The 22,500-nt window shown below is 34.5% G+C and overlaps 1 protein-coding gene across 5 annotated transcripts; it reads right to left on the minus strand.

Annotated features, from left to right (window-relative positions):
• Window positions 1-115: 115 nt before the first annotated feature.
• On the minus strand, window positions 116-21,103 carry LOC122245475 (condensin-2 complex subunit G2). 5 transcript variants are annotated; one of them, XM_043003397.2, is made up of 25 exons: window positions 20,938-21,103; window positions 17,842-17,934; window positions 17,305-17,523; window positions 16,914-17,028; window positions 16,470-16,630; window positions 16,050-16,346; window positions 15,585-15,767; window positions 15,297-15,470; window positions 14,882-15,013; window positions 14,129-14,280; window positions 13,878-14,001; window positions 13,269-13,449; window positions 12,273-12,383; window positions 10,884-10,940; window positions 10,263-10,465; window positions 9,847-9,963; window positions 7,904-8,032; window positions 5,470-5,643; window positions 4,474-4,712; window positions 4,139-4,332; window positions 3,636-3,820; window positions 2,919-3,044; window positions 2,256-2,396; window positions 1,826-2,010; window positions 116-474 (listed from the first exon to the last, which is right to left on the minus strand). In XM_043003397.2, exons 2-25 carry the CDS (start codon window positions 17,914-17,916, stop codon window positions 411-413), a joined length of 3,738 nt encoding a protein of 1,245 aa, XP_042859331.2. In that variant the 5' UTR covers window positions 17,917-17,934; window positions 20,938-21,103; the 3' UTR covers window positions 116-410. The 5 variants fall into 5 exon arrangements, with proteins under 5 accessions (XP_042859331.2, XP_042859338.2, XP_042859360.2 ...); XM_043003404.2 differs by having other exon boundaries at window positions 20,944-21,098; XM_043003426.2 differs by lacking the exon at window positions 12,273-12,383 and having other exon boundaries at window positions 20,938-21,098.
• Window positions 21,104-22,500: the final 1,397 nt, after the last annotated feature.

The raw sequence follows: 22,500 nt of genomic DNA on the forward strand, positions 1-22,500 counted from the left end.
CTGGAAAAAAAAGAATTATCAACTTTTCCCCAACTTTTTTTTTTCATCCATTATGTACAGAAGCACCTCTTGGAGATGAAAATAAATGTGTAAGCATTGAATAATAAAAAATACCTTATCTTATCATGTCTTTAATATATAAACAGTGGTATAAAAAATGAAAGTGCATTTTGTAATGGTATCTATATGATATAGTCCTAGAGTTAAAAATGTCAATTTGCATGATACAATGAAATCAGATGAAGTATTTGATCTAGGAAGGCAAAAAAGATAGAAGGTATCTCATTTGCATTTCACCAACAATGTTACAATGATTACAAAAGCATAAGCTTTTATTGAAAACTTATAATATATAATGTCTATCTATTATATACGAGTCTCCTAAATAATACTATTTTGAATATATCATCCTATATTATTCCAAGCATATCCTTCATGTCTTGGATTATGTCCCTTGAAGTTGCTGTAAATCTCCTGAAACAAGAAAAAACATAATCATTAGTAATACTATCACTTCTTAACTATAACATTACAGAATTAACCACAGATATCTATCAAAAAATGTACAGAGCAATAAATACTATTCATTGAAATAGAGGCATATTTGCTCTATTTATACAAAGGAGTGAGAGGTGGAAGATGAGAATAGTTGCTTTGATCATCACTTATTTTGATATTAACCCATTGCGGACGTCATGATATGTATGACGCAGGAGCTTTGGCTGAACGACGGGTGTCATGATGTACATGACGTTCGGGGATTTTGGATCACTGTGCTATTTTATTGCGCTATGAGTAAGGAGTGAGTGTTGATGATAACTGTATTCATAATTACTATAATTCCCATAATATTAAGCAAACCTAACATCCAAAACCTAGATGACACCACTTTCTTCAGGAACCAGTAGGAGAGAGAGCCTTGAAAGGCACCCATCCACAGTCTCTAGCAAGCACTATCTTTATAGAGCGATGGCACACAACAAGTTACTGACCTTTTACTCTAAAGTACCACTGTTAAAGTGGTACAGGCATAACAAAAAGAGGAAGGCGACTCAAACCATGTCCAGTGTCTAAAATGTGCCCCCCCTGTGCCAATAGGGATGGCTTTTACTGTGGTACTTAGTCATAAGCACAAATTTCCATCCCCTTCCCTAAATCTTCATGTTATCTTCATTGTAGATGGTTATATGTTTTGCATTCATTCATAACAATAAACGTATATGAAACAAATAAAGGTGTTTTTTGTCTTCCTATAAAACAGCAATACTTCTATCACAGAGTATAAAGAAAATAATGAGCTGATATAGATCCTATACTACAATTACTACAACAACAACAAAAAAAGGCTCTAATTATACAATGACTGAAAGAGAGTGAGAAAAATCGAAGCATGTTGTAGAGCTGCCTTGCTCTAAATAACCCATCCTGGAGCAAATCTACCCCCCGTCCACAATGGGTTCAGAGAAACTAGAGTGAAATCTCAATTGTTTATAGTTTCCCTGGAGAGTAAGGAAATGAGAGGAAAATTGAAAATAGTGAGAGAGAAAATTGCAAACAAAAGCTAAAAATGAGTAAATGTATCATACACAAAATGTCAAAATGACAAATTTGAAATTACTGATATTTTGTCATCAACAATGGTCATTTTAGAAATCTATAGTGTTCATAGCCCACTTGGTATGGATATAAATGTCATAAAAAATACTGATTTAGTTTTATTTATTTTGAAAAAAAGAAAAAGAAAAAGAAAAAGAAAAAAGAAAGAAAGAAAGAATGAAAGAAAGAAAGAAAAAAAGAAAAAAAAGTAGAAATAATCGGAACTTACTCATAATATCCAAATGTTGGTTCTTCTTCGCCATTTTCTTCCTCAGGAGATGTTGGCAAAACAATTCCTGTCATCACAGAATCAACTGCAACCACAGCTTGCTTGAGGATGGATGGGGAAATCTTTCCACTGTCTCTTACCAAGATCTTGAGCAAATATGCACTGGCCAGAAGTGAAGTAATGTTCTGTAGAAAAAATGTAAATTTAGAGCTAGAATGCAACCATAACAAACTAAAAACTGTTTCTATCAAAAAGAAAACAAGAAAAAAAGAAAGACATAATACCAACAATAAATAAAGGAGAGAAAAAATAGATACTTCAACTAATTGTGAATTGAGTCGAATTGATTTCCAGAATCACCAAACTCATTAAGCAAATGTGGGTTTCTGAATCTGATATACATGAACCAGATATAAAAAGACAAACTTACTTGTACAGATGAGGACAACTTTATAAAGGCAGTCATGAAGGCTGATGAAAGTTTTGCACGGCTCTGACACACTCCTACTGTTAAGGCAACAAAACCACCAATTTCTTTGATGGAGTTCACATCTGTGTCAACTCCTTTCACCTGTAAACAAATGATAAATAAATAAATAAATATACATAAAAAGACTAAAGATCCCAATGCCAAAAAGGCCAACTAATATCTCAACATAAATAGAAAATCTAAGGCACGGTTGAATTCAAACATATTACCATGACCTAATAAAAGCTAAAGTAAGTAAGTAAGTAAGTAAGTAAGTAAGTAAGTAAGTAAGTAAGTAAGTAAGTAAAAAAAAAAAAAAAAAAAAAAAAAAAAAAAAAAAAAAAAAATAAAGCTAAATAAGTAAGTAACGTAAAGTAAGTAAGAAGTGAGTAAGTAAAGTAATTAAGTAAGTAGTAAAAAAAAAAAAAAAAACAAAAAAAAAAAAAAAAGATTATATATAAGATATATATATATATATATATATATATATATATATATATATAAAATAATAATAATTTAGAACTGTACATTTGAGTGTTCAATCCTATCTATCTTTTGAATGAAGGTCTGCAGCCAAGACAACATGTACTAACTTGCATTTCCAGATAAAGGAGTCATACTTACCTTCTCGATATGCCAGCTGAGATGATCTATCACAGAAGACACCAGATATTTCATTACACATGAACTTGATGAATCGCCAAAGGCTGTCAATACCAGGGCCAGCATGTTTGCAAGGTCTCCTCCATCCTGTGAAACATATACAACAAACATTATTTGATAGTTCACTTGATAAAATTTGTCTCCAAATCAATGGCTAGTAGATTAAATGCTATGGCATGACAGATTATGCATGCATTCCAATAATTCAAATTTCCTTGATCACCGTTTAAATCCCTTCACTCATGTTTGCCTCTATTCTTCCTCCCACTAACCTTTCTCAATGACATATCTTTCAATAATTCCTAGTTTCTTACATACTTTACTTTCTATTTCTCCCTTCTCCCTGCCCTATCCCATTTAGGTTATAAGCCATTTGAAATTTGAGTAATGAGTTACATGATCTTCATTTTCATTATTCATATTCTGTCAACAAATTGCAACACTCTCAAAACAATTAAGGCTACCCCTAGAATATAGTACATATTTATCTATCGTTATTCTAAACACTTAATATTTACATTTATTTATAATTTAATTTTCTATCTTTCACTATATATCATTCATATAGTAGAAACCCTTGGATTCTTTAACAAAAGGGAGTAATGTTGTTGTTAAGATCAAACTTGTGCAAGAGATTTGGATAAATGAAGACACTATTCATCTCCTTATTCATCATACCTGTGGTAATTTTTCTTGCTGCTTGCAGAATTCAGATATTGAAGACAAACAAGTACTTATGAGTTGCTCTGGACTGATCCCACCAAACTCTTCAAGGTCATCACTTGGGGTCCCATACACCTCAAGGAATTCACTTGCTTCTTGTGCCAGGACCAGACTTTTCTGCCAAAATTTGTCTGAGGCATCTGCAAGGTAAAATATTACTAAAATGTATACATGAAATATTTTGACTCACTTTCACTATTCAGTTATATTCAATAATTCAAAATGGGACATTTATAGATATGCATTATATATATATATATATATATATATATATATATATATATATATATTATATATATATATATATATATATATATATATATATATATATATATATATATATATATATAATCATCATATTTGAACTTAAACCCCCCCCCACCAGAAAAGTGCCAACAAATTTTGCATACAACTTATCTCTCTTTTTTTTTACCCAGACATAAGACACTGCTACTAACCAGTTTTCAGAAGCTCTTCAGCAAATCCACATGCTCTATATGCAAAGGAAGGACTTGCAGCTCCAACAATGAGTAAATTGGTGGTGCAGGTAACTAGGTCACTCAAGGCACTTATAGCAAGCAGAGGAGCATCTTCTCCTGCTCTTATTTTTCTCTTTCCACTTTGCTCCTCCCCTAATGTTGGCACTAGAACCCTGTAAAAAATAATGATAGTAAAAAGAGCATTAAAAAAATCAATTATACAGCATTAAAAACAATTAACTCCTTAAGCAAATTGATACATAAAAAAAAATGGAGAAAAATTAAACAAATATATGCAATAATCTAACACAAACCTTCTGCACCAATCTATACAGGTGATCACAGTGGCAGTGCTATCATATACATTATCCACTGGATTCTCCTTATCACAGCTAGTCTCACTCTTCTTCTGATGAGGGTCTTCAGGTATATGTGGTGGGTTATGAAGGACTGCAACCAAGCTCAAGTACTGAGCCCAGCATTCGCATAGGAATCTGTCAGAGCACAGCTCTGAGAGTTCTTCTGTTTGGTTCAAACGATCAGCTAGAAGGTTCTGAAAGAGAAGGTAGTATATTTTTTTTCTACTGTCTCAGTTGATAAAGTTCTTATTTACATACACATTTGCAAGAACATGTCATCTCTCCCTTTCATATCTCTACAAATGTGATGAATTTTTAAAAATATATTCCAACTGACTATAGCCTGCTCCATCTGGATATTTGAGTGGGATGTTCTTTCTACACAGATATGAAGATTAATCTTATTTCAAATAACATGACGGCAAGCAAGATCATTTTTTATATAAGAATTCTTATTTCCATCTGAATTGATTCAAGAGTTGCTGTAAAAATCAATATTCAGTAAAAATGCAGTAAGAACTATTTTTTCTATTATCATTCTTATTGCAACACAATTACAGTAGCCTTTTCATATCATTCTTAAGTCAATATCTACTATAAAATTTTCACAAGTATAGTTCCATAAGAAAAATCCTGTAGGACAAGTAACTACAGATTGACAGATATTAAATCATCTGAATATCACTTGAAGACAGTCATCTTGAGATATCATTGGCTTCATGGCAGTTATTTGGTTTAGTCGGATGTATAACAGCTGCTGGGAGAGGGATGGAGTAATTAGATTAATTATACAAGTATACTAACATCTAAAAATGAAACTTTTGCAAAAATCTGATTTCAGAGACAAACTCTGTCCCCAAACAAAAACAAGAGCATAGTAAAGGCCTCTAAAGGTGGAATAAAATTATACAGAAAACTAAAAAGAAATCATTTTCATTATGGTCACTATACCTTCACAGTAGCCATGTTCTCTGACATTTGTACTAAGAGATGCCTGTTCCTCCCAAGGGCTGCAAGTTTGTTTAGTGGATGCTGTAAGATGTGACCCACAAGGCGCAGAGCCAAGATAGGCTGTGGAGAAAGTGCCTCTTGGAATCGCACACCTTTGCTGCTTTTCCTGCGTTCCTGTTGGCAATTATTGAAACATTTAGAAAATGATGATGATGATAATAAATACAATAAAATGCTGAAATAAGATCAATCTCTCCTAGTAGTAGTATTTACCATTATTAACATAAAAATAAACTATCTATAATAATAATAATAAAAGAAAGAAAAAAAATGAAAAGAGCAATTCAGAAAATCAAGTGTAGATTTTTGGTGTTATCATAGAATTCCAATAGGACACAAAAAGGTCGATTTTTTTCTGCCTTTTGAATAAACTGGATGAAGAAAAATATAAATTAGCAGTATGTGTGTGATAAATGTAGACTGTCTGCAGCACGACAGCATACTAAGTAGAATATGGTATAACTAATTTGTACAAACACACACACACACACACACACACACACACACACACACACACACACAAAAAAAAAAAAAGACTCTTCTGTTAACCCATTGGTCACGGTTTAAAAAAAATATGTATGCAGTAGGATGGCAGGTTTACATTGTCTGGCACAATGCCATCCGCGTCTGCAACTGACTCTACCTTTGCAGCAAATCATGCCATCCGCTGCTAATGGGTTAATGGCATTTTTTTCATGGGGTTGGATCACTTTCACACTGTAATTTTTTTTACTTTGTTCTAAATACAAGTTAGCCATTCCATAACCAAATTCTTATCAGTATAACTGTTAATATATCAAACCATAAGTCTAGAAAACAAAAGCTACAGATGCACAGCCCAGGCCTAACATCGTAACCCATTGACAGTAGATGGCATGATTTGCTGCCAAGGCAGAGTTGGCTGTAGACGCAGATGGCACTGTGCCAAACAACATAAACCCGCCACATGACTGTATACACATTTTATTAAAACTGTAACCAATGGGTTAAGATGTGGCCCATCTTGGAAGGGTTCAGTATGCACTCTGCATTCAAAAACATCTCATCAGTATTTAAACTTGGTCTCAATTTAAATATGAACTACTATGGCTCAATGTCAACAGATATCAACACTGAGTTTGTCTTAATTTAAGGGGTTCAGTAACAAATATTTTACAAAAATCTAAGGGTTGGTCTTTTTGTGTGCTGTTAATGCCAAATTTAAAATTGAACATTTTAATAAATTTCTTTTTGCAGGTTCCTTTGGTATTGCAGAGAATATGAAAAATGCATCAGATCTGCTCAGAAGCAAAAGATAAGCCCTGAGAAGGGTGTGTAACTGTTGGAATGGACCCACACAACAAAAAACAATCTGTGTGCATTTTACTATATAGCCATCTCTACTGCAAGGATAAATAGGAGCCACATATCTCTAACACTGTCAGAGTACCATCCAATTCAATTTAGCCTTATGGATGTGCAAGAAAGTATGCAGTGTATGGCATCCTGAATCTTGGGAAAGTTCTAATGGTAGGAACACACTATGTACTTATTGATCTTTACAGCAAATCTTCCCTCTACAGATTATGCATGTGCTTTTTCCTTTTCAGACTGAATATTCCAATATTTCTGGTGTACCTAGTCTACTTCCAGCAATAAAATATTACCATCAAAGAAAGCACCAGCCAGAATGAAACACAAAAAACAGACAAAGACAAGAGGCCTAGTCTGTGGAAACATTATGCTTGTTAGAAATCATGTTTGGCAATTCTACAATGCGTGCACTCCTAATTTGCAGTTTGGGGATCTTTTCTTCAAGCAACTGCAAAGAAGGATGGCAAGATGAATGCGATCTTGTCTGCAAATAAATCACGTGGCAGAGTGAGGTTGGAAGGCAAGTGGGTCATCCCTTTTATGGAATTTAAATTTGGCTAGATGGAACAAAGATGAACAAAGCATCATTTCAAGATCAAATGTGATCCAGGCATCAATGCGTACATGACACAACATTGGGAAATACTAACAGTTATAATGCACTCACAGGTCACGAAATATTAAACTGTAACGACGCTAGTTTCAGAACTACAGCTTTCTAAAGTCAGCCTAAACCCTTGTTTTGTTTTGTGATAGAATTAAGGGAAAATATATGTTGGGCACATCTGCGCTGCCTGGAGGATGGAAAAAACATTTTTCCTGTCCTTTATTTTTTAGCCAGGGCCAGCGGTGTCAGAAATTGCCTGTCCTAACTGCCTGTTAGCTTGTTAGGTTAACAAAACAATGTCCGCATTGGCTTAATGCCTATATAGAATATTCAATAAAAATAAAGAAAAACAGAAGAAAAGAAAATGAGGAGGAGGAGTAATAATAATTTCTAAAAGTTACCTGTAGAACTCACCTTACTACTTGTAGTAATGCCAGCACTAAAGCCTTCATTCAGCCATTCTGTTGCCAGTTCCAAGATGTCATCTACGCGATTCCAGTTGCACAAGGCATTTACATATGTTATGTAGGATTCTTCCTTGTCCTATAATAAATAAAGATCACATAGAATTACCATACTGTGTGAGTATATATGTATGTATCTATACGTCTACAAAAGCACACATACATTTTCATCATGAGACGAATGCAAGAGAAGCACAGACAGAAACAGAGGAGTCTGTACTATGCATTTGTGGACTTGGAAAGGACTCCTGATTGGGGTATTGAGGAAGATAGTATTGAGTGGGCATTCTGAAGGCAGGTAGTATTTGAAGGACTGATCACTGCAGTGATAGCCTTATATGAAGGGATGAAGTCATAAATCAGAACAAAAAAGGGAATGTTAAAGGATTTTGAAATCGCATAGGGTGTTTACCATGGACTAACTCTCAAACTAGAGCAATTTATTTTAGTGGTGGAATAGGCCACAAAAGAATGCACTGTTGATTTGGTGTTGACAGCAGAAACCACTGAACAGGTGGTGGGTAGGTTCCAACAAATAGAGGAACAGCATGGAAAGAAAAGGACAGAAAGTTTACAAGGGAAACAGAGTATGATGATAAAAAAGTGAGATAAAATAGTGTAGACGCAGTATAGATGGGCATGTGGATGCTGTGAAAGCAAACTCAATATTATGCATGGAGTGTAACAAATAGTGCCACAAGACAATCAAGGCTACTACACCCGAGAGGTGTGGGAACTTTCACTTGTCCCAGGTGAGGTGGATTATTATGCACGGAGTGTAACAAATAATGCCACAAGACAATCAAGGCTATTACACCCAAGAGGTGTGGGAACTTTCACTTGTCCCAGGTGAGGTGGATTATTATGCACGGAGTGTAATAAATAATGCCACAAGACAATCAAGGCTATTACACCCAAGAGGTGTGGGAACTTTCACTTGTCCCAGGTGAGGTGGATTATTATGCATGGAGTGTAACAAATAGTGCCACAAGACAATCAAGGCTACTACACCCGAGAGGTGTGGGAACTTTCACTTGTCCCAGGTGAGGTGGATTATTATGCACGGAGTGTAAAAAATAATGCCACAAGACAATCAAGGCTATTACACCCAAGAGGTGTGGGAACTTTCACTTGTCCCAGGTGAGGTGGATGGTGGCAGTTTGCAGTTTCTGTTATCTAAGGGATGTGTTGGACAGTGAAGTAGGAGTGAAGAGAGCAATCTGAGTACAAGTAGCCACTTTACTAGCTGAGAGGTAGAAGACAGGTGTTGGATGGTAGATCTTTGCGAGAGGCTGAGGCAGAGGAGAGACTGCTGGCTTGGCCACATGGTAAGGTCAGAGGAACAAGTCCATTGCAGGAGGATTGAGAGGAAGCGGGGGGAGGGGCCATCAACTTCATAGAAGCCAAAGAAGACATGGAAAGAATCGGTATCAAGGTGGTGATGGAGAGCAATAGGGGCCAGTCGAAACAAATAATTGTCCACCTATCTACGTGACTGGGCAAATGATAAATGGACACTGCAATATCAATATGGAAAAGGAAAAACTACCTTCATGTTTGACAAGAGAAAAAGAGACAGATGACAGAAGAATGACCAGGTATCAAATTGATTAAATATGCCATAACTAATTGATATAAAGAAGTAACACTAATGAAAATAGACAAGCAAATAGATCACAACAAAATAACTTATAAGATCTATGAATAATAATAATAATATTAATGAATGATAGCTGAGAGCATGTCTGAGGAAATATGAGAATCTATAAATAAATTCACACATACATATACATATATATATATATATATATATATATATATATATATATATATATATATATATATAAAACTAAAAATGAATTAAAAAGATACGTAAATAAATTTTCAACTCACCTGGTCTTGCTGTAGTCCTCTTAGTCGTGACATGCAGTGACTGACAATGGTGGGCACTAAAGCTTTGGGAAGGAAGCTAGACAGATATAGGAGTGTCTGGGACACTTCATCATTTTCCTGAAAATGGAGAAGTCGGTATTAATGTCAAACATGAAAGGAATATAAAAAGATCTTAAATCATGTACAAGATTTAGAATACTTAATTTCAAACCATTTTTTTCTGATTCTTAATTCACAATTATTGTGTCTGAAGTTCATCAAATATATTACATATATTATGTGTAAAACATAATAAAAAGCATTTAAAAATATAACTCACACACCCATTATTCTTCAAAACTATTTTTTTTCTTTCTTTTTACCATAACCTAACCCCAGACTGATTTCAAATATATACTGAAAGTTAATCCTCTCACCTTGAAGGATTTGAAGAAAAGAGGCATGCTTTTGGAGACCCTTGTCCGTATGGCTTCAATGTACTTCTCATTTTGTGGCTGCGCTAATCTGTGTGCATTGGTTGTCCAAATAATGACGATGGTGTCGAAGAGACCACCTATGACTGAAGGGTTGTCGAGCGGAGATGCACTGTCATCAGTACTCTGCTCATCATCGCTCACATCTGTTAAGGCATTATAGTGTTCTTTGGTCTCTTTAGTGATATTCAAGGGTGAATGCAACTGCACAATGCACCATACTACAAAGGTACGCTTATTCATAACAGTCATCCCAATGCTACAAATAAATGTGTAGCATAGAAGATTATGCAAAAGCAAACATTTCTATGAGTAACTAAGTACAGAAGATTTTTTCCCCTGTAATATTCAATAATGAATACAAAAAAGTATTATCATCTGTGTGTGTAATATTATATATATACACACAAAGACACACACATATACTTATATACAAATATAAACATATAAATCTATCTATATAAAAGTATGAAAACACACACAGACACATATACTGTATATAACAAATCTCTTTACTATCACAACCAGTCTAATGCAAACTAAGGGATGCTACCCTAATCTCACCTTTCCTCTCTTCACTTTCCTTGGTAGCTGCAGAAACGGCTTTCCTCTGGCTTGGAACTGGAACACACCGATGTTAGTATACACCTTGTTATCCACAACCTTACTTAGCAACATACTACTTATCAGCCTAAGCAAGTGTTACCCAAGGCTTCCTTGTGCAAGGCAAAACCAAGATACATCCTCAGCTATTGTATGCTCACAATATCAGGATGGTTTTCAAGGGATTTCAAAATGGAATAGTTTCACCATTTTTCCCTTGAACTTCATTAAAAATATATGGACCTAAAATGTTAGCAACATTTAAAAGAAACCCCTGTGATCTTATAGATAGTAAAATAAACAAATAAATACCAATCTCTCAAGTTACCCATGAAAACAAACATTTTCAACAATGATTCCTCTGATTCCTGTAAAAGTTGTCTCATACAAACAGCTTCATGGTATATTTGAACTAAAGCAAAAGTCAGGCCCACTGCACACAAGCACTATTTTCTTCTTTTTCTCTTTATTGATATTCTGAAAGCTTTTGCTCTAAGAGCAGGATAAAGTAAGAAAGTATTTCCCCATTCTTGAAATATGGAAATATAATACATTGAATATAAAACCTAAAAATATTGTCCTGAATAAGTCTAACCCTGAAAAGCTATGATAAAATTGTCAGTCATCATTTCCAGCAACTCATGCACGAAAACAGTTGTGCGCATGCATTTTGTGCTTTTAGGGAGGAATCTAAATTAATGGAACTGGAGGAATGATAAATATTTTTAAAATCGTCAGAAAGAAACCTATGAAAACATACTTTAAGTACAATAACCTTTGTAATCAATCTAATACTATTGTATCCCACTTATCTTAGTCTACTATTTACTACAACTTTCCAAACAAATTAGTAGAGAATCATAACTTTACCTATCAATCTGCATTAACTGTCAGAAAAAGGAGTCTACCAAAGGAAGGAAAGAAATTCTAGTTTCCACTATGTTTATCCACCTGAATTTCATGTTTATAAGCAAACACAAAAGTATGATAGTGGATAGCATACGGAAATATTCACTCTAAAAATGTATTACAAAGCAGGGGAAAAGAAAAACTGGCTTTGCAAACATAAAATTGTTACCAACTTGTAAGAAGAGCAAGGTCACATCTACAACAAAAAGGAAACTACCCTAATTGAGCAGCAGTTTTGTATATAGAAATAAGAATGTCAAGCTGGGATGCTCCCCTCCCAAAATACACCTATGGTCAACTTTCTTGAATCAGCAATAAATGGTTAAGCAGTGCTTACAAACATATGGGCACAGGCTCAAGCATTAGTAGCAATTCCATGCCACAATTGAAAACCTCTACATCCATGCCACTATAATGCAAAGAGCCATGGGTCATCCTTACCTCTGTTTTCTTTGTTATCAGGTGCCACTCCTAACCCTAGCTTCAAGTTCTTTTGACTTCCTACATTGGGATCTGCTCTTTCTTCAGGATTGGTGTTACTAGTTTCATGGTCTAAAATAAAAGCAAGATATTCAAAATCAATTCTATAGTCTAATAACTCAAGTCGGGATTCTTTCCTTTGCTATCATTTCACACATACTTTATATACATATCTCTGTGTATGTGTATGTGTGTATATATATATACATATACATATACATATACACACACACATATATATATATATATATATACATATATATATATATATACATATATATATATATATATATATATATATATATGTATATATATATGTATATATATATGTATATATATATATATATATATATATTATATATATATATATATTATATATATATATATATATATATATATATGTATATATATATATAGATATATATATTATATATATGTTATAATATATATATATATAATAATATTATATATATTATATATATATATATATATTATATATATATATATATATATATATATATATATTATATATATATATATATATATATATATATATATATATATATATATATACACATATATATATAATATATTATAATATATATATATATATATATATAATATATATATATATATATATATATATTATATATATATATATATATATATGTATATAATATAATTTATACATATATGAATATATATATATATATATATAAATATATATATATATATATATATATATATATATATATATATATATATATATATATATATATTTGAAGTTAACTTATAATATAAATCTAAACCAAGAGAAAAATGTTACTTTCAACCATACACCTTTTGTACATATACATCTAATACACATTCCTCCAGCAATGTATTTCATTAGTTATCAAGTCAAACAGGTCTCAAGCAAAATCTTATGCAAGCATAACACATGTCTAAGTAACTGACCTGATTCCTGCTGCCCTTCCTGAGCTTGCTGGTTAAGCAAGTAATTCCTGAGACATCGCAAAATCAAGAGCATAAAATGTACATTGCTTGGCAGATCCAGCTTGCGGCTTGTATACTGATAGAACCTACGCGCTGCTGCTCGATTTTCTTCAAGTAAGGCCAAGGTCCTGTGCAAGAGCTCCTTGAATTGGTAGAGCATTTATCATTAGTTTTCAATAGAACTCATGACTATACCTTTATGAACAGATGAAAAGATACTGAAAACCATTAGTATTTTCAAAAACAAGTGTATAAAGGCATCATAAAACTCCTTAACCCATTCGCGCCGGATGACGTGCTGACACGTTTCATGGTTTTTGTGTCAGGCGCTGGCGATGAGATATTTGGCCAAGGCCGGCGCTCGGGGACAGCCCAAGCTCATGGCTAGTGTGCCCAAGAATCCTGAGACATTAGGCCTATGCGTTCATAAACCCATGCATTGTGACCATTCAAAGCCAGAATCGCCCTGGCGTGAATGGGTTAAGTAAAGAGAAGTAGGGGAAAGGCAAGATGCAGAATCTAAAAAACTTAAAGTAGAAGTAAAGGCATCATGTAAAATCTGACACAAACCTGGTCGTCTCTTTGGATGGGGTGGAAGGTATTCAACAACAACTGAGTAATGAGTTTGCACATGACAGGTGTATCTTCCTCCAGGCGATGCAGGATGTGGTTCATTGGCACTATGTCCCAGTACCTAGGTTTTGGTAATCATTATTATCAATCTTATTCATTCCTTTGTTATGATTAACATTATCCTCTCATATTTTCTTATTTCATTAACAAACTTTTAAATCCATTCATGAAATTTTGCAATTCATTACCTGATAATTTTTAGTGATTTAACCTTCAACAACATCTTCACAAAAGAAACACGAACGTTCCCATTGATGTCGTCAAAGGCATCTCCAATGCGAGGTAGCACTTCCTTTAGAAATGGCACTGCATCATTTGAATCTAACAGAAGAATTATACCCTGCGCACAAAAGAAAATATCTATATAACTGAGCTCACTCTTGCACATATGTCAAATACAGTCTCTTAAAAAAAGAAAAGAATGTAAGAAAAAGAAAAATATTGCAAGCACCTTTACTTCAATTCTATTCAATAATACTAAAGCTGTGCATAAGATCCTCCACTATTCAGATATAACTAACAGATGGAAAAATTGTTGGTTACTTATTTCATTGGCTATTTACCTTGCTACATGGTCCAAAATTCCTATCTATCAGAACCCCAAGGACTACTTTTTCACTTGAAAATCTCACCCCTCGATCTACTTGCAGACACAAAGAAAACAAACAATGAACAATAAATAACAACTAAATGAATATAAGAAAAATCTATACTGAAAATTTTAAAAAATTGGGGTCCTTTAAATGATAATGCATATTTATGTATTTTAGTATCTATTGATCACTATAAAAGAACAAAATCATTTAGCCTGACAATGACTAGAGAAGTAAGATGAGAATAAGGTAATAAAAACCACAATTTATCCAACACTTGCAAAATAATATTCTTGTGAAGGTAATGGGAAATGTCAAAAGAAAGGACAGAATGAGAGTTACACTTGCCTTAATCACTTGTGTCCTGACTTCTGCTGATGAGGCATCATACAGCAAATCTGAGAGAAGCTTCTGGAACATTATCTTAATGATGTTTGATGGGATCATGAGCCAGTAGTTGGCCAAAATGTTTGAGACACCCTACAAATAGATAAAAAAAAAAGGTGATTACAGCAAAGATATTTCTTTTGTTTCAAAGCAGATAACAAATCAAAGAAAGTATGTTCATTTACAAATTTTGCTTCACACATAGAAGTCCATTCATATTTATGCACAGGAATACAAACATAGAACATAAATATATATATGCATGAATCTATAACACACACACAATCACATTATAAATAAATAAATAAATATATATATATATATGTATATATATATAAAATCATCTAAGATATTCAATCTATCTGCTACCACTTACTTTAATAGCTGTAATTCTGACAAGATGACAAGGGTCAGTGAGCAAATTGATCATGGTTTGATACTGCCTCTCCATCAGCCCTTCCCTTTCCTCTTGACTCATGGTGTTATCTAACAAGGGGAAAGCATCGCAAAGAAGTCCTGTAGCATTCATACGAACAAATCCATTGGCAGCCTGTAATGTGGAAGGTGATTAGTCAAACCACTTGAGTCAGTCTTGAAGATTCTGTCAATCTCATTAAAAAAATAAATAAAGCTATGATCTTCATCTTGAATGTATGCCACTTACTTTGAGGGACCGCCACAGAAAAGGATCATAAAGAGAATAGACCATTGTAGAAACAGTATGATGTTTCTTATGGCGATGGAAGTGATGAAGGAGGTGATGGAGGTTGGCTGACAGTCGGCCAGCCATTGGATCGACATGCACTGCTGCGTACATAAGATCTTGGATACACTCTTCCTCTAGCATCTAAAATAGAAACACATTAATCACACTGGATATGCTGGTGTAGAGAGCAATCACTATACCCATCAACATGGACTCGAACATTAGTCCTACTAAATAAAACCTGGTATTAAATCACTTATACACTATTTGAGAAAAAAAAAAAAAAAAAATAAATAAAAAAAAAAAAAAAAAAAAATAAATAAAAAAAAAAATAAATAAAAATAAATAAATAGAAAAACTATTAGATTTCATGATATGTCAGCTGTGTTTTGACAAATGGAGAAGAGAGGAATATTCTCATACCTGCTTTACTGTACCCTGGCTATTCTTCCAAGCTCGAAAGTAAACTTCAGCATATTTTGAGCTCTGTGCTCGGGTGCAACCTGGAAGCACAGTCTTTATACCACGGTGTATGGGAATTACCATGGATTCCCTTGCAAACAATCCAGACAACCATTTCATCCCCTCATCACAAGTGACAAAGAGAGTGTTTGAGCTGCAAGCAATCAGTTTCTCAACTAGCAAACTACATTCTGGGTCAGAAAGTGGGACCAGCTGCAATGCATCTCTTAATGCCCACAAACTCTGCACTTCTTTCCTCTGAAAGTGAACAAACAATAAAAAATCATAATCATAAAAGAATAATTCAAGACCAAATAAAAATGAGCATATCATCAAGCAATTGAGAGGCCTCCAATACCATTTTCAAAAATTCACTCTCACCCGAGCACTTTTGTGTGATGTTGCATCCAAAAGAAGTGGCAAGATGTTGACAATAATATGTTCTCGCTCATCAAGCTGCTTCTTCCACCACATCTCGCATAAGGCTACGATGCCATCTTGCACGGCACCCTCAAACACCATCACCATCCCATGAAGGAGCACTTGAGGATGAAAGGTAAAAAGGAAATTAACAATTCTTCTGTATGTGAAAAGATATGCAGACTATTTTCTGATTGCTACAAAAAGAGAAGAGAGATGTGCAGGATACTCTATACTTTACAAAGGCATTAAGAGAAGGAGAAAGAGGTAGGGAGAGGGGGAGTGGGAGTGAGAAAGAAAATAAAAAGAGAGGAGGAACTCTTCAAGTATATACATTCTTTACAACTATGCCAATAAAAAATAAAGCTATACAATGTACACTAACAAAATGTCAAATCTGCTTACCTGCTACCTCCAACAACTTGTCAGGTATGAAATTTTCTTGACCCTCTAAGGAACTGATGTATATATAAGCTAAATCCAGGATGGCTGCCATTAATTTTTCATTATATGGTTCCTTCTGTAAGGTCATGAACAAAATATTCTATCAATAATGTAACACTCAAAATTTCTAGACCTAACATCACTTTCCACATACACACACTCACACCTTGAAATACATAGTCTATCATCGATATAAATATCCAATATATAATATAGCATATACACGCAAAATCTATTTAACACACACACACATACACACAAAACTACAACCAAAGCATGTGGCCACAGACACACACCAGATTTTGGAGTTCCATGGTGCATTACCATGGTTTACAAATATATATCTACCAACCTGCACAGCTTCCTCCAAGTCCATGGGAACAGTCTTTGCGCTGTCTATGCTGTGTGAATCAGCATCCTCTCCAGCCCCCTCTGCTGGCCTCTCCTCCACCACCATTCTCGTGAGCTGCTCATTGGTCCAAGCGTAGAGACAAGACCAAAGATATTCATGCTGGGCTCGACTTAGCTCTGAGAGGACTTCTTGGAGATCCACATTACTGCGTTTCTTACCCTGAGTAAAAATAATTCTCCATTCTAATTACTGCATCAGGAATTCAGTAAGCAAGAAGGAAAGACACAGAGAGAGAGAGAGAGAGAGAGAGAGAGAGAGAGAGAGAGAGAGAGAGAGAGAGAGAGAGAGAGAGAGAGAGAGAGAGAGAGAGAGAGAGAGAGAGAGAGAGAGAGAGAGAGAGAGAGAGAGAGAGAGAGAGAGAGAGAGAGAGAGAGAGAGAGAGAGAGAGAGAGAGAGAGAGAGAGAGAGAGAGAAAATATGTTGAACTCATTGTGAATTAAATGTTTACTATTACATATCAAGCCAAACTTAACTTACATGTCTCTGTAGGAGACTGATGAAATTTGCAGTATTGCCTTCCTCCAGTGTTGTCAGTAACTCTTGCTTTGCCATGGTTTATGCTGAGTCAACCTGATTGGAGATAAAATATGTATACATATTATACATCAAATGCATAAATTGGAAATGTTCACTTGACAGGAACAAACAATGATCTAAAACTGTGACTTTGTTCTAGCAATACAAGAAATTAAAGAATCATATTCCTGACTTCATCAAAACATAATTCAAATGGGTTAATCCTTTTAAGGCACTTGCAATTATTACACACCTGAACAAATGTATAAAGAATAATATTCTCTGGATGACAGTGTATGATATAAACAGATTTTGCATGTTTGTATTAACACACTTTATCTTCAACAGAATGAACACCTGTCATTCTCCACTTTCCCTGTAACTATTACTTAAATCAAACTTACTCTATGTATACTTACATATATAATCTCACATACTACATGTAATCATCTTTTCCATGGGTGCAAACAAAGCTCAAAAGATATACATTATATAAACAAACTGGAAAATGTTCAGAGCACAAACATCCACTTCTGTTGCTCACTGTTTAATCAATTTACAGTTGCAGTTCACGGTCAAATATCCACTATAAATGGAAATTACTGGTTTGATATATATCAACATTTTGAATATCACACAATAAAAAATAAGAATAAATACATATGATAATTTTTTCAGCACAGAGTAGCCTGAGTAGCTTGCTTGTAGCCAGGATGAAAAGTAAATGTTTCTCTTTCCTCTAAATAGATATTTCCTTTTTTTGTATATCATTTAGATTAAGGAAGGAATATCGACAATATTTACTCCAAACAGACCAAGAGCTGTGGCATAGATTTCAAATCACTTTTTTTTTGTTATGACTCTACTTGGTGTAAACAGGACATAGCTTGAGCAGGTTTTCATATATCAAGTTTAAGTATCAGGTTTATCACAAACCATATCACACAAAATCTTGATATCACTAAACATGTTGAATAACAGATGAATATGAAATCAAACAGTTACAGCAGACAAACACAAATAAACATTAATACCTAAACTACACAAATATCATTGAACTCCATCACATAGTTAAAAATAAGAAATATATTACAGCAACACAAGACTCCAACTGGCATTCATACTTTTCACAATTCATGTGCAACGGGAATAGATTACCTCAACACATTACAGGCTGTAACACTGCAAACACATTTTTAACACAGGTCACTAAAACACATCAGAACACATAGATAAACACACACACACATAAACAACTTAATATTTTCTCTCCTAAAGCATTGGGTTTGAGCAAGGTAATGGTCAAAAAGGCTCCTAGCATATTATTATAATGACAGTGGAATTCAATTCCCTTTGCAACAGTTATGCATGAAAAGAAAGAATAGACAATTCTGTTTACCTCATGCAGACCATGCAATACCCACATATGATCATAGTTAAAACAAAGGGATATGGCTATTCCTTTCCCGTTTTCATATTCTTGGTCATCTATATTCAAGTGCTCTATGATAACTGCTATAACAACAAAGATAATTGCACACAAATATGGACCTGAGTGGCAAGAGTGAGTGTGTGTGACACTGTCTATCCTTATCATGTCCTTCACCAGGAACAAGGGCTCTATTAAACAGAATGTTCATTTTGGTCATATTTTGCAACTACATTGTTGCATTATAGCAGTAGGTTTGAAAAGATTCATAAATACACTAAAAGCTAAAGGAGTTGAAGTTAATGCAGTATATACTGAGCAAGAACTTATGGTTTAATGGTTAAATGTATTTGGTAACTGTCTGCTGTCTACTGTCTTTGAAAATCAAGCTTTTGTGCACATCACACCTGATTTTCATATCAATGGACTAGGCCTTTCAAATACATACTAAATTTATCTAGTGCCCACAACAAAGCTGTTGGTAAAAGTTAAGAATAAGACCATACAAAGAAAGAGGAATCCAAAAATAATGTTCTTATCCCATTCGCGCCAGATGACGTGCTGACAAGTTTTGTGGTTTTTGGGTCAGACGCCAGCGACAAAATATTTGGTCACTGCCGGCACTCGGGGTGAGCGAGCGGACAGACCAGGCTCGCGGCTAGTGCGCCTGAGAATCCCAAGGCGTTAGGCTTATGCGTTCAAAAACCCTGGCATTCTGACCATTCAGAGCCAGAATGGCCCCTAAGTGAATGGGTTAATAAACATTATGTATGGATAAAATTTAAAAAACTAAACGTATGGCCCAAATGCTCATAAAAATTCTGCAATCTATGTTTTCATGGGCTGACCTTTGTGCTTTGTCACAGGTAAACAAAACTTCCCTATGTATTCTTGTAAGATAGAGATTGTCAATTTCCTTGGTAATTTACCAACAAATATTACACCAATCTAGGTTTTACTTCGATAATTATACATGGGGATGTTTAATGTCATTTGATGGAGTGCAAATGCCCCTAGGCTGCTTCAGGTGACTCTATTCCGAATAAATCACAAGAATTCCAAACTGCCTTCCCTGCTTATCAAGCTACTCTTCAAGAAGATAAAAATCTGCATTCAGATACCTTCCTATTTAAAAAAAAAATAATAATAATTTCATTACAAAAATAATCATTCCATGAATTAAAGATTCTTTTAATAAACAAAGTTGTACATTTGAACAAAATAAAACAAAAACAAAACAAAACAAAATCATTATCAAACCCGAAAACTATTCATGACACAAGAAACTCACAAAGTGTAACATATATTTACTAGAAATTCAGCAACACGTTCTTCAACAAAGTCCCAAGCGATCAAAGCAAAATCGAATTAAATTTGAATTTAAAGGGAACGAAGGACAAATAACCGAATGCATCTTCAACGGACTATTATAAGAGCTCTCCTGACGACACTTTCCGGAAGATGAAATACTAATGCCATCTAGAATAAGAAAGAAAAGACTACATGGAGAGAAAGCTTAGAAAAATATAAATAAACAAGTGCCATTAGCTCGTCGGAAGAATTGTCACTCTTGCTCTCTCTCTCCTTGTCTCTTTCTCGCGTTTCAAAGTCATGCCACGCCTTCTAACCTTTACCACCAAATGCGCAGCGAGTGTGTCGATCTCCTATCAACTACCATCAGTTCTGGAGTCAAGGAAATGCTGACGAAAAGAGAAAATTCCGACGCTCGGGTAACCTTTGGCGGATCAAGATTTTCAAAAGTGTTGTGTTCCAATACTCCGCCGCCTAATAATCGAACTGACAAATACGTCGCGCAGTCTTTGAAAAACTCTATAAAAGTATAATGTATAACTAAAAATCGTTTTAAACTATATATTTTCAATTGTATTATTATTTCATGGGGGATATTAATATTTATGTAGTACGTGTCATAATCAAAACTTCATTTTTTGGAAGCTTAAATTCAACAGGACAATAATTTTGCACAGACTTTTAAAAACTCCGGAACAGAACTGCGTTTTGTAACATTTTTTTTTCATTTAGCGATTCCTACTGTAACAATTGTTTATTGATGATAATAACAGTATGATGAAGCACTAGTAGACAGCAATGAATTGGCAGCATTACTTGTATAATTCAAATACTAATTGACAACTTCAAATTTTAATTGTGAAATTAGTAAAAATTTGTGATGATGATGATTTTGTTTCCTTGATTTTATCGTCTTGTGGCATGTAAATCAGAATAAAAGATCACATGTAAGTCAATCATATTTCTATTCAGCAAAATGCGACTTAGACCCGTTGACCCAAACAGGTCGTACTCATTTGGCGGAAAGTGAAGGGGGAAAGGGGGAGAGGGGGGAGGGGGGAGAACATAAGGGTGAGAGGGGGAAGGGAGAAAGAGGAGAAGGAGAAGGGGGAAGGTGGGAGGAGGGGGGAGAGAAAGAGAGAGGGAAAGGGGAGGGGGGAGACAAATTATGTAATTCGATAGACTAATGAACATATATGTAGTACATAATTAGATAAATAGAGAGAGGGAGGGAGTGCATCGTAATCATTTCCCAAAGCAGTTTTAGTCATGAAGTTCTCTCACTTGTATAGAGAAATGTAAGTTCTATAAAAAATGAAAAAAATACAATGGAAGGATAAGGATAAACTAGATTTGCGGAGCAGATGCTACGCCGGGCTTTTATGCACTGAGGCGATCCCACCATACAATGGGAGAATAATTGGTATAACGAATGCTGAAATGTTTATGACTTAAAATTCACCGCTTTCCCTCTTTGCTTTGTTGAATACTAGTAAAGTCATCGAAGTAATTAAATTGTTAATATTTCGACTCTTGAGTTCGAAACAGTTCGTTACATCCTGAAGTAAGGTCGGACGTAAGCAAAGGTCGTGTGAATGTCATGTGAAGAAGGAAAGATAGGTTTTTATTATCTCTTGATGTTTGGAGAATATATAGCAGATTTTAGGAATGCAGGGGGTGGTAGCCAGCCAGGAAATTATTAATAAAAAAGGGACATAAAGGAAATCACTGGTTTATTGTTCAAATAATATCAAGTAAAAATACGAGGGTATCTCCTTAATATGTATATCACCCGTTAAGCTTGCCGACCCACGCAGCGAGAGTTCCGTGGTCCATCCACGGCCTTGTCTCGGCAGGTCCTCTGTCCCTGCGCCGTCAGG

The sequence above is a fragment of the Penaeus japonicus genome, unplaced genomic scaffold (assembly GCF_977035675.1).
Source record: "Penaeus japonicus unplaced genomic scaffold, GWHDUDI00000001_assembly GWHDUDI00000003, whole genome shotgun sequence".
NCBI lineage: Eukaryota > Metazoa > Arthropoda > Malacostraca > Decapoda > Penaeidae > Penaeus > Penaeus japonicus.